We start from the raw sequence: 12,856 nt of genomic DNA on the forward strand, positions 1-12,856 counted from the left end.
CGAGATGGTGGTAGCGTACACTCCCCAACAAAACGGCGTGGCGGATAGGTTTAATAGAACCATAGTCGAGAAGGTCCGTGCGATGCTAATCGATGCAAAGGCTCCCAAGCAGTCCTTACTGCAGTATACTTGGTCAACCGAAGTCCGACAGCAGCCCTAACTAACCAAGGCTACTCCTGTTGAGTTTTGGTACAAAACCAAACCATGTCTAAAGTGGCTCCGTGTGTATGGGTACAAGGCCGTTGTGTGGTTCCCGAGTCAGCAGCGTTAAAAGCTAGATGCCAGAAGCCGTGAAGTTGTCATGGATGGATGGTTACGCGCCGAATGGTTAGAATCGACATTGCTCGTGACTTGAGGTTTGACGAAAATAACTTTCCGTTCGAGAAGTCTCCCGAAGATAAGAAAGTCAAGCCGCTGATAGTGGTATTCCCTCACGAGCAAGAGATGGAAGTTGACATCCAAGTCTCTGATGCAGCAGAACGGCAACGGCGTCTGATGAAGAGGAAGAGTCAGATGAACCTGATTTCCACAAACTGACTGACGAAGATGGTCTTTCCGACGAGATCGACGATACCGGAGCGCTCCTTTCGCTATTAGAACAGCTCGAGCGCAAGTTCTCCGGTACGTTTCTCGACTTTTTTAGGTATTGTGTTAAGTGCAAATTCTGTCGTCTCACACATTACAAACGTTCCGGAAACCTTCAAAGATGTCGCGACCAGATACGACTGTGGAATGGCTGCATGCTGAGGAGGACGAACTGAAAACCATGGATGCCAACCGTGTGTGGAGGTTCGAAAATTGTCCACCGCATGTGTAACTGCTGAGGTCGAAGTGAGTCTTCCGAATGAAAGAGAACGTGAACGGCCAAGCATTACGATACAAGACACGCCTCGTGGTAAAAGGTAACCTGCAACGCCCGGAGCCGACTACGAAGTAGTCAATCTGCCGACAATTCAAACGGTTTTGGCGGTTAGAGTGCGCTACTGGTTCGAATTCCACCAAATGGACATTAAAACGGCGTTCCTGCATGGAGATCTGCGTGAGGACATCTACATGGCTGTACCAGATGGCGTTGTGGCTCCGCGGAACACGATTGCGCCAAAAAATTATAAGCAATGTTCGAAATGACGAACTGCGGTGACGCCGTATCAAGAGCTGTTAGGCAGCATTTTGTATACCATGCTATGTACACTGATAAGCTGATATAACTTCCCCTGCGTAGGAGAAAAATATTCATCGCCCAGAGCTCCTGGCGCCAACTAGCTTATCATTCCCTAAGCTTCGTTTCCCGGTCATGTAATGATACCAATATCTAAATTTCGATTTTTTCGTAAATCTTTCAATTTTTATTTGACAATTCGAAAATATTTTTTAGGAAGAGTTATGTAACTCAGTTACTTTAAATTTTAGTTTTAATGTATTGGATCAATTCTATTCTTGTTGAAAAAGAGTGTATGATCTTTTAAAAATTTTATCCTCAGGGGAAACTTGAAGAAATTCCAGATGATCTAAAATGTATATTCTCTAATAAAATGCCCAGACTAAATCGTTAACCAGAAGATCCTTTTTTAAAAACTGCGATTTTTTTTCTCAGTCAGATAAAGAAGATTTTCGCTTTGAAAGATATTAAATCTATAACTTTTTTTCATTTGCTAAAATTGATTCTTAAAAACTGTTACACTTTAATTCAATTGTATTGTGAAATTATTTTTTAAGTTTTAATATCCTATTAATTGTATTTGTTTTTTTTTTAAATATGAAGAATTGATTTTCATATGTAGGCACGTTTCAAATTTTGTTCCTCAAATTTCAAAGCTCAATGAATCTAGTACATTTCAACCATCGAGACCTTTTTTCATTGGGTGAAAGACATAACAAAAATTGAACACCATAGCAACTTATACTTTTGCACGCAGAAAAATTGAAGCAGGCTAAAAATGCTTGGTAGATAATCTTATTTCTATATATTTTTCTACGTGTCATTAGTACACGTGGAGTAATTTTTGAATGCTAGCGCCCCATCACAACCAGTGTATTATTCACTTACTAAGCAGTTAGGACACGAACCTTTGGTTGATGGAAATGTGGTTCAGAGTTATATCAGTTTATCAGTGCTATGTATACGACCTATTAAGAGTTGGATTTTCAGGGTTCGTCGCAGGAGCAATAAATAATAGTTGTTTAATTGACAGCACAAATCGGAAAGGACTCTCCCTATTTTTTACATATTTGTAATTCCTCAATTTTACCAAAATGTGCGATTACTAAAACAGGGTTTATCTTAATTAACCGAATGCCGAATGCACACTACATTCAAGTTATAACACGACCGGACATCTGCTTTTCGGTGGGATACATGGGACGTTTCCCGAAGAATTCTCCAGAGAGCCATTTACATACCCTGAAGCTGATTGTCCGATATTTACGAGGAACGCCCTAATTTTCTCTGAAATCAAGCTGACGAAAATTCGTAAGCTCTGATTGGATTTCTGGACGCAGACTGGGTCGCTGATTCGGAGGATCGGAAATCGGTGAACGGTTTCACGTTCAAGGTCTTCGGTTCAACGGTTTCTTGGTCCAGTAAGAAGCAGACGACGACGCGAGACGGTGGCGATGTCTTCAAGCGAAGCAGAATGTGTAACCCTGAGCGCAGCAGGTCCTCGAAGACCTGCAGGTGAAGGATTTCGAGATGCCGGTCTACACCGACAACCGAGGTTGTAAGGGTATGGCCAAAAAACCTCGAAACGAAGCAAGGACATGGGCGGGAAGCCCATTTTATACGAGACCATGCTGCAGAAGAATATCGAAGACAAGACCAGTTAGCCGACTTGTTCACTAAAAGCAATCAAAATAAAAACACTGACGTACTTTACTAATTCCCGATGATGGTAAGTCTCAATAACGAATCTTCCTTACGCATTATATTGATTAGATTGAACTTGGATACACCCACTTGCTAAATAAGATCGAAAAACAGACTAGAAAGGTCATCAAGTCCATACTTTTATTGATCGAATCTGATGAACAAATGTTCTATTCGTCACGGCCCTTAGTTGATTGCATGTCGCGGCTATGAATGAATTTTGATTGCCCGCGTTCAATTCCGTATCGGTATTCCATAAATGGTAGTTGCTTGCGGGTTGATTTTTATGTCTAATTTCAGTGGCCCAATCATGGCAAGGGGTGAAGGTGATGCCGGGTGATCAGTCAACCGTGACGAAGTTGACTTCAACGCTTTTGCACGTGCGATTTGTCTGTTGATAAACAACAAGAGCAACAACAACGTAAAAGAAATCTCCCACCGTATTGTTCTGTGTTCTACCCGCTTATTTGTTTTGGTACTGTTGAAAACATGACTGCAAACAAGCAACCATTTGATTTATTTCGTAAAGAGTGCTATTTGCAAAAGCAGGCCTACTATTTCAATCGGTGCCTACTGCGATTAGTCGTCGGTGGAATGCGTGAACTGGAATGTTGTGCGGTGGCCTACTGTGCGGTGCGCTTTTCAAAACATGTAGGGTCGCTAATTCAAACTTGATTGTATGTATGGTTCCAAACCGTCAAGTGTGTATCACTTCAAAAAAGTGTATTACCGGGGTACAGTGTTCAAGTTGAGGCTCACCTTAAGTAATTATCATCTGGTTCGCATTGGGACACGTACTTATTCGATTTCTTCTGTTTTATGTCATAGATTTCTACACCTCAAAAGGTACTCATTTGCGAAACCAAAAGACAACCGTTGCGAAATCATTGCGCCTCGCCTCACATGGCTTAAGAATTCAAACCAACCTTCCTTGATTCAAAATCGGAGCTTATGGTGGTATTAATTCAATAAACTTGATTCGTGCGTCTCTTTCATCTCTAAGACTGTCGCTGAAGATAACGATCTTGTTTGTAAGATGATACCTACTACAGGTACCTATTTAGAAGGTGTTTGATGTGGCTTTGCGTAAGTCAGTCACTGAACCTTATGCAAATATTTTTTCATTGCTGTATCTCTTAACTTGAAAATGAAAGTAAAATGAAACTATTGCTAATGTATGTGGAGCAATCACTTTTAGAAGCATGACTTAATCGAAAATGTAAATTCCGACAGTACAAGTTGACAAAATTCAGATTCAAATTTCCTATTTAGATTTCAGAATATTGCTACACATTCAGAATTAAAGATCTGAATCCGGATTCAGAATTCAGATTCTGAGTACAAACTCAGAATTCTTATTCAGAATTCAAATAAACTATTCAAAATTAGAAAATAAATTTTAACTTTTTAATTCGAGATTAGAATTAAAATGCAGGAATCAGAACTCAAAACTAAACAATTCAGATTTGGAGACTAGCTTCTCGAAATTTTTTAGGCTTTATTTCACACTTGCATGACACCAAATTTCCTGTTGATTGTGTCCATGACAATCAGCAAGCAGTGAAGCCTACTTTGTTTTAAGCTTTATGCATTATGAGCGATTGTTTTTCATTGATGCTATATCCAGCTAAACAGTCACCAGAAATGGTAACCCACCCATAAATCACCAATAAATTGCCCCAGAAATGGGCGCTCTGCTGGACGGAACTCCGTTAACCGAATTACTATTCATTCAATGAGGAAGTTTCGATCGATGCGCTCCCCTGGCTGAATGGACGACATTGTGTTGCTGACAACCAGTCTTGCAAGAAAACAATATATTCTATCTACTACACCGTGGCTTTTAGTCGACCGTTTTGCAAATTAAACTGGTTCCAGCACATCCTCGAAGGCTCTCAACCAGAACGGCAGCGGACCAAAATAAAAGAGCAATCGAACCTGACCGTCCGGAAATGTGACCTGAGGCGGAAATGCCGCCGCGGGTTGATTTAATGGGTATGGCAGCGTTCTTCGTTGCTTGGGTGCCCTGCTCTTTAGGGTGAGTAAATGAACTGTAGCATACTCATAACCTATTCCAAAATAGGAGGCCATGACACACAGTGAGCCAGTTAAATTAATCAGTCATGTGTGCCAGTCGTGCTTGGGGTTACATAAAAACTCTTCCAAACTGGCCCGATTTGGGTGTCAATTAATGCCTTTGACCAAGTTGCTGGCATTATGAGTGCCTGCTAACCAGTAGCAGGCAACTGATACTTAAATAATAGCAAGGTTTGGCTTAAACTGGATCTTTTGAGGCCATATTTTCAATTCAATCCGGAAGACGATATAATAAACAAACGAAGTCCTAAAATGTGCTTCAACGAAATTCGTGCCGATAGCAAAACAACACATGGACGGAAAAACAGTTCTAAAAATAAATTACCTCCTCCAGCGCAATAGAGTAAACAGCATGAGAGAAGGAAGGTTTGTTTTAACTCACGCATAATCGTTACTGCTTTACGCCGGAATAAATGAAAACAAAAATAACACGCCTCCTGAAGATACATGCATTGGTCAGAGTCTATCAGAGATGGTACTTATACTATTAGCAAATATAATAATAATCAATATACCCAACTCCCCCAAAAAATGGGAGACACACCATGCGCGCCTACATGTGGAAAAAGCTCTAACTAATCGTAGAAAAACAAATAAAAATAACCGAAGTTGCCACAGACATAAATTTATCAAAACAAAACAAAATTTAGGTATCACAGTAATCGAACAGTTGTTGTTAAACATTTTTCTTCGTTTTTGTTTGAGGGCTTTTTTTTGAAGAATTTATAGGTTTGTGTTCAGCTCGGGTTCAACAATTTGGTTTTCAGATAAGTATACTGGTAAGTTTTCGTATTACTTATTTAAATATACCTTAATTGCGTATTATTACCTGATTGATTTTTTAGGTATTCTAAACATCGATCATTGCGGAATCCATTTTTCTGGAGCACTCAGCTTATATTTGCTTGTGCTTGATCCCCTGAAAGAGGAAGCTAACCAATTAAAGAAAGCCTCCCCCGAGAACAAACGTAAAAAACCTGGATGATGGCTGTGAACGTTCACATTCCCAGAACGAATTCCAACTTCCTTTCAATGAACTGGTATGAGGTGCTGTTGCTACTGCTGGTGTGCACTACTTCAAAGATGACAGAATTTTACTACGAAATAACGTATAACCTCCAAGAATCTTGTACTCCAATAAAACTTAAAACCCCCAAACTTGAACTTCAAACAAAATCCGTTAGCCTAGTTTTTATATCCTGAAAAACGAAATATATGGTCCATGCTTAGAGATTTCGGATAAATTTTCTGGCTTGGCGGAACCTTGGAATTAGAAGGTTTAATTTTATTTAACAATTTAAAAATCAATGTCCGTTAAGCTAGAGAATACAATTTTTTTCCAACTGTTGGCCACTTTTCGACTGCCCGAAACATTCGAAGTCCGGAACTTCCGTAGTTTGGAGGTATCTTAAAGTCTCTGGGAATCGAAAATGTTATTTGCAATCCCCATAGAATTCCTTAAGGCAAACCAGATCCGAAAAGTTAAAAAGTAGTTTTGTTCCTCGGGGAAGACATCACCAGGCTATTTCAGAACTAGACATATCCAGTTCAAATCGCCCGAGGTGGATGAGGCATCCATCCGAACAGGATTATGTGCAATTGGATGCAACGGAAGCAAGTACCGATTAATGGTTTTGAAGATATCTGGGGAATTGTACCATATTTTTCATAATGAATATCCGGGATATCTTGATTTTTAATGTTTACCTGTTAGAATCAGAAGTTTTTCAATACCACACATTAGATTCATAAGTATATTCATACTATTCATCGTTATTTGTTATTTAACGAAAACTTTGTTGACGAAAAAATGACTGATTGAAAACAAACTAAGAAATTTCTCGGAGAAACTCGCCAACTTGACTCATTTAGTAAGAACTTTCTCCTGAAGGTGGTGTTGAAGTTCATGTCCTTGCTGGACTGTATGAAGCATGCTGAGAGTTACCAATGTTGATTATAATATGTTTGCTATTAGACTAATTCATGGTCCTTACACTTTAAATTCCTAGGAAATATTAATGTAACTTCTAAGGAAATATTTAATACTCAGACTAGTCACGACCTTTAAGTTGACAAAGTATTCCGAGATAATTCACCTATTACTATAGCCTAGGGTTGCCATCCGTCCCGCAAAAGCGGGACATGTCCCGCTTTTTTGTTGAATGTCCCGCTGTCCCGCTTTTTCCTCAAAATGCCCGCTTTTTTTTTCTTGGAAAACTTTTACGGAGTTAACAGACTAACACTGAAAATCAAACTTTAGCCTCAATTAGAATTTTGCGATGAACAGAAAATCTTTCATATACATCTTTTTCTCAAAATAAGAAGCATTTTTCATAGTTTATGTAAAACAATAGCTAGAAGTTGGTAACTTTCTAGAAAATTTGTCACTTTTTTAAAGCTGATCACTCACCAGTTACTTTTTTTTTTAAATTTGTTCAATAACGTTACAATTTTTGATAATTTTCATACAAATTAGGTACTTAAATTTTCCGAACTTTGTTTTGGTTTTTATTTTTGAATTTTATTCTACAGGTCGGACTTAATTATCCGTTGATTTTGTTATTCGTATTTTTTAGGACACAATTTGTTGCAAAAAAACGCGTTTATCAACGTTTATTTTTCGTCTTATTCAGTGATGCTTTATTAAAATTTGCTTTGGTTTTTTAAATTATCTTAAAAAGAATAACTAAAGTAAAGTGAAGTTCAGCCTATTTAATTTCTTTGTGTTTAAATGATTAACTTATTCTTGGATTTGAAATGAAAGATTGCGAGCTTACACATTGAAATGTGAAATTTCATGTTCAGGACAACGAATTGGAACAAAAATATTTTTAAGATATTTTTTTTTATTTTAAATTCACCAAATATAGATTAAAATATAAAGAATCGTTTGGGACTGTTAACTTAAAATCGACCATATTTGCGCTTTTACCCCTTTGACTCTGAGGACCTGATACATTTTGCTTCGTAAATTCCACTCGAGCTTGGTCGTTTCACCACACACACAAAGAGGGTTTCAATACAGGTTTTAAATTTATTATTCTCAATTAATAAAAAAAAATCAACTCAAATCTTCAATGTTTTGAAAATTTTCCATGATTGTTTTTCATGAATTTCTCAGGTCCTCAGGTAAAACATTTTTTGTTTTAGTTTTCGTAACTAAAAGATACTTAGTTAAGTATAAGTTTAAATAGCTCGGTTCCAGAATAGAAAGATCTATCATGTTTTTTTAAGATATTTAAAAAAAAATGTAATAACCTAAATGATGAAATTTACTCATGAAAATGTTATTTAAAAATTTGCTAAAAATATGGATAAATTTTCAACTTAAACTAAAAATAATTAAAACCTCATGACCTCGAAAATCAAATTTATGAATCCTTATAAAAAAAACTGTTTTTGATTAAACAGAACGGACAAATTGATTCTTCAATCCTCTGGTTGTTATTTTTGAAGTCTCTCTCTATAGATATTATTTTTGACTTGATGTGGTCACTTATTTTGCCTAATTTGATTTAAAAGTAACTATTTTTCACTATTTTTTTGCCTCATGAGTCATGGTAGCTTCCAGCCATGGTATAATACTGAATAACTCTAATGCTCTTAGCGTTACAGTAATTTTATTATTCAGTTGAGTGTTTTTAAAGCACGTTCTACCAATAATGTATGAAGAAAATATTGTTTAAATTGCTTTAATTATACATTACAGAGTTGAAGACATTAATCTTGATTAAATTACCTTCTATTATAAACCACCTTCATTGACTCAATTGTCCAAAGTATATAAAGATGGAAGTTTCCTTTAGTTTCCAAATTTTCAAACAAATTACCCAACCAACTTATTTTTATACAAATTACACAAAGGTATAAAATACACCGTTGACATGTACGATTTGGATTTCTTTTCTCCCAAACAACGTGTTATTTCGCGAGAACCGTGAAAATAACGATCCATATGGCAAAATATCGTATATAGAAGTTATCTAAGAAAAATTTAGCAAAATCAATCCGCGTCAATAAAAACCTTAGTGTACTTAATATGAACAACTTTGGTTGATGATATACGTATAAGTTTCCCTACACAATTATTTATTTTAAAGATTTTCTCAAATGTCCCGCTTTTTTCGGCTGTGTCCCGCTTTTTTTCGTGAAATGTCCCGCTTTTTTCTGAAAGTATCTGGCAAGCCTACTATAGCCTGGTTAGTCATTCACTTTCACAAAGTTCATAAGCAACTTGAGATGAGTCATACAAGTCTGATACAAAGCTTAACGACTTCGTCAACACCAAGTTTAGAATGGGGGACCTTTAATGAATATGTCCTCTTGTTGGCACATAATGTGTGGTTGATAACAGAATCTAAATAATTGCATTGCTCCGCAGTAAAAAAAAAGAACGTTTTACAAATACTCAACGTTACATGTGCGTGCCTTACTCACCCCAACATCATCTCAATGAACAAGCGCCGACAATTGAAAATTACCGGGGTCTCGTGAAACCACTGCAGTTTGTTTCCCCTCCCTGGCTGGTGTCTGTTGCGGTTGGATTTATTGTTGTGATTACTATGGATTGGATTGGAGAATTGTGGATCGCTGCGGCCGGTGGCCGGTAGTTGAACTTGATGTTGATGGAGAGATGACGGCGATTATGGTGTCGGTGTCAAGGTTCTTTGTTTCTGCGCTTTGTCCTGCTCAGCAATATGCTCCTACCGCATTTGTTTCATGCCGAATAAAATTTCCGCCTGGTCCGGCCGAGGAATGGGGAGTTGATTGTTTAAATTTTAAATTATAACCTTTCTGGGAGATGTTGTTGCGTGCGTGTGGTCACCCCAAAAAAAGTATGACTCATCTCGGGTGGTGGATTTCGGTTTTATATTTCAAACGGAAGTGGGTTCTTATTTTTTGAAAACATGGGAGCGGTCAAGTCAGGTATTACTATCGAAACCAGTTTCGATGAGTCAGTTTAGTGACTGAATAACATTTAGGAATCGACACCAGAATCACCTTCGTATAAATTCATATATTCACAATAAACGATTGTTTTGAAATCTAAATTTTAATTTCTAAATAAACAATTCGTGTATTCGGAGGTCCATAAGGTATTAATTTGGGGACCCTAAAATTTCGCATGTGCATTTTTACGTTTTTTGCTTATCACAACCGGAATAATAGGGATTAATCCTTATTTTAAAGTACTTTGACTTTTGAGCTTATAGCGCTGAGATAATCTAGCGGATAGGTTGGCGCGAGTCTGGTTTTGGGTTGCCAGGTGTACTGGGTGCGATTCCCGGTATCTGCCAGAAAACTTTTGGGTTCGGTTCCCATAAGTTGCCGACAGGTAAGATGTGTTTCCCCTTATAATTGACTATATAATAAAACTGTTCAATCATGTCAGTTTGTCTGTTTACAAACTAGTTTGAGTGGATTTTTCGCAAAACGAATTACTAAGATTTTCAGGGATCATCAACTGCATTAATTGTGTGTTATTCCAGAATTTTCTGCCAGAGGGTAGGTGTCAATAATTTATCGATTTTAGCATGAGAATGGGTAGCTCTCAACCAAAACCAGTTCTCCGGGAATAAAAAAAACCCATCAGGATTGCACCATTGTCTCTCCCCCTTCCCGCAAGCACACGGACACATGGACACAGATTTGCGAATACGTCAGCCAGCATCCGAGAGATATTAAATCTGTAGAGGGTGGGCTCCAATAAAATCAATATAAAAACCTTGACAACAAATTAACTTTTTTCTGCCAATGTCTTAAGCCAAAAAAGGAAGACCCGTTTTCCCTTTATATTGTTAAAAAGAATGCCATAAATTTAGGTAGAATAATTACCTTACACAGGAAGGCACGTTATCCAAACATTCGGGAAAATTATGCCTACATTCCACAACAAAGTGAATATGGCTGTGTAAGTGCTCCGAAAACAACAATAAACGAAACTCGTTTCCGTTCATCCTTTTCAAGGATCCTTCCTCGGCTAGTCCGAAAGCATAAATAAAAACATCTGGGGGTTCATGCATGTTTATAACGATTCGAACAACTGACTGCAGCTACTACAGGGACTGCATCAGTATAGGTTCCAATAACTTCATTCAACAATCGCTTGAAAGAATGCAGGCCTCACTCAAATTAGGATTGCGTTTGAGTTTTGTACATATTTGAGTATATTCTGACTGAACCTTCTCATCGATCGGTCACCGGTAGAGTTTTTGAAGGTAGCGATGATGGGCGACATAAAGGCGGGTGGGCGAACAGACACAGACAGCAAGCAGGACTTCGAAGCACTGAGACTGCCTCACGGCGCAGAAACGTGACCTCTAGATAAAGTCGTTCTCTATATACTGTACACCCGTGTGTATGTATGCATTTTTTTGCCTGTCCTGTATCCTGACAGCTGGGAAGGTTCGCCTTTGCTCTTACTTTGAGTAGAGGAAACAGGAAATGCTAAGTGCTTCCACAGATTAAGTGCTTCTAATTATATTCTTCCTATGAGAAAATCATTAAAGCTAAGCTTTTTTCATATAAAAATTACAATTTCCAAATAAACTGGTGTTTAACAAGTTTTCTAAACTGTCTTTAAAAGATTATTTGTTTAAACAGTTTCTAACCCACAACTTTAATCGAGAAACATAAAATTATCAACCACTGACTACAGTAGAGTACCTTTCAACATATCAAGCAAAATTATCGATTATTCCACGAAATGGTTGGAAGTAAATGACCTTAGCATATTCTTTGTGTTGGTTGCGATGGGCTTGTTTTTGTTTTTCTAGGCATCATTCCCAAAGAGGATAAAAATCTACGATTATTGATTATGAAATCTGAGTCCTTCACTCCACTAGATAATTTGTACAAGTGTTGTCGACCTTTGATGGTTGCCAATACCCCAGCATCCAAAAAACAAGAATTCCACCGTAATACCCCACCCAACCAGCCCCAACTACGGTAGTTTCCACACTTACTTGCTGAAGGTCGCCTGGTAGTCCTTTATTTCAGATCTCGAAAACTCGTGGAATTCGGTATAGATGTTAACCCGCCGATACGAGTGCTTCACCTCCTGCCCATTCTCGAGGGCGTCGTTTATTTGCTGGCGGCGGTTCAGGATCGACGAAAGCTCTCCGTCAGCTGACATTTTGCAGGTTACTGAATCCTTGGATGGATCAATACACTTTCTTTTGTTTTTTTTTCACTTTTTACCGAGAAATACCACACCGGAAATCCCGAAACAATTGAGCAGCAACGATAATAGAGCTATTGAAATTGAACTTGTTCTTCTCAAACTTCAAGACCAAGACTCGGAGAGCGACGAGGGTCTCGGAAAGAAATAATCGGTTCCGATGGTATGATTATTATGCACCACGCGTGTTGGATGCTGTGCGAAAGATGCACCTGCTGATGTTTCAATTTTGAGCCCGGTAATTTAACAACACTCAAGCAAGCATTGAGACCTGTAGATACATGTACATCAACAATGAATGAGATAAGCACAAATCTATAACACAAGGGGGAAAAACTGCGTACACACAAAAAAGGTGGCTCAACACCTGGCCGGACGGTTCTAAAACAATGAGCGGTGTTTGAAGATTTTTTCAAGAAATGTTACTATTCTCACGAGCCACGACCGAACAACGCCTACAGAACACGGATAACGACTGACTCCAACGAAAGTGGAAATGAAACTGAAAATTCAAACCAACTGGCAAAAGTCAAAACAAGACTTCTCTCTCTCTCCATCGAAGTTTTAACGCACACATATGCACACTTGCATACAAGTTTATTTGGTGTTTAACCCGTTTAACCGCTCCTGTTTCATACTATAGTTTTTTTTTCATGATTTGATCAAATTGCAGCCTATAGGGTGGCTGCAATTTGATCAAATCATGAAAAAAAAAC

General features: G+C 38.0%; 1 protein-coding gene across 1 annotated transcript in view; it reads right to left on the reverse strand.

The window, feature by feature from the left end:
* LOC129746309 (EF-hand domain-containing protein D2 homolog) overlaps positions 1 to 12,626 on the reverse strand; it is a 49,012-nt gene extending 36,386 nt beyond the window's left edge. Inside the window, exon 1 of the mRNA XM_055739909.1 lies at positions 11,926 to 12,626. Within this exon, the coding sequence (XP_055595884.1) occupies positions 11,926 to 12,095 (170 nt within the window). The 5' untranslated portion in view covers positions 12,096 to 12,626. The remainder of the gene's footprint in view (positions 1 to 11,925) is intronic.
* Between the last annotated feature and the right edge of the window lie 230 nt (positions 12,627 to 12,856).

This window comes from Uranotaenia lowii, chromosome 2 (genome assembly GCF_029784155.1).
Source record: "Uranotaenia lowii strain MFRU-FL chromosome 2, ASM2978415v1, whole genome shotgun sequence".
Lineage (NCBI taxonomy): Eukaryota > Metazoa > Arthropoda > Insecta > Diptera > Culicidae > Uranotaenia > Uranotaenia lowii.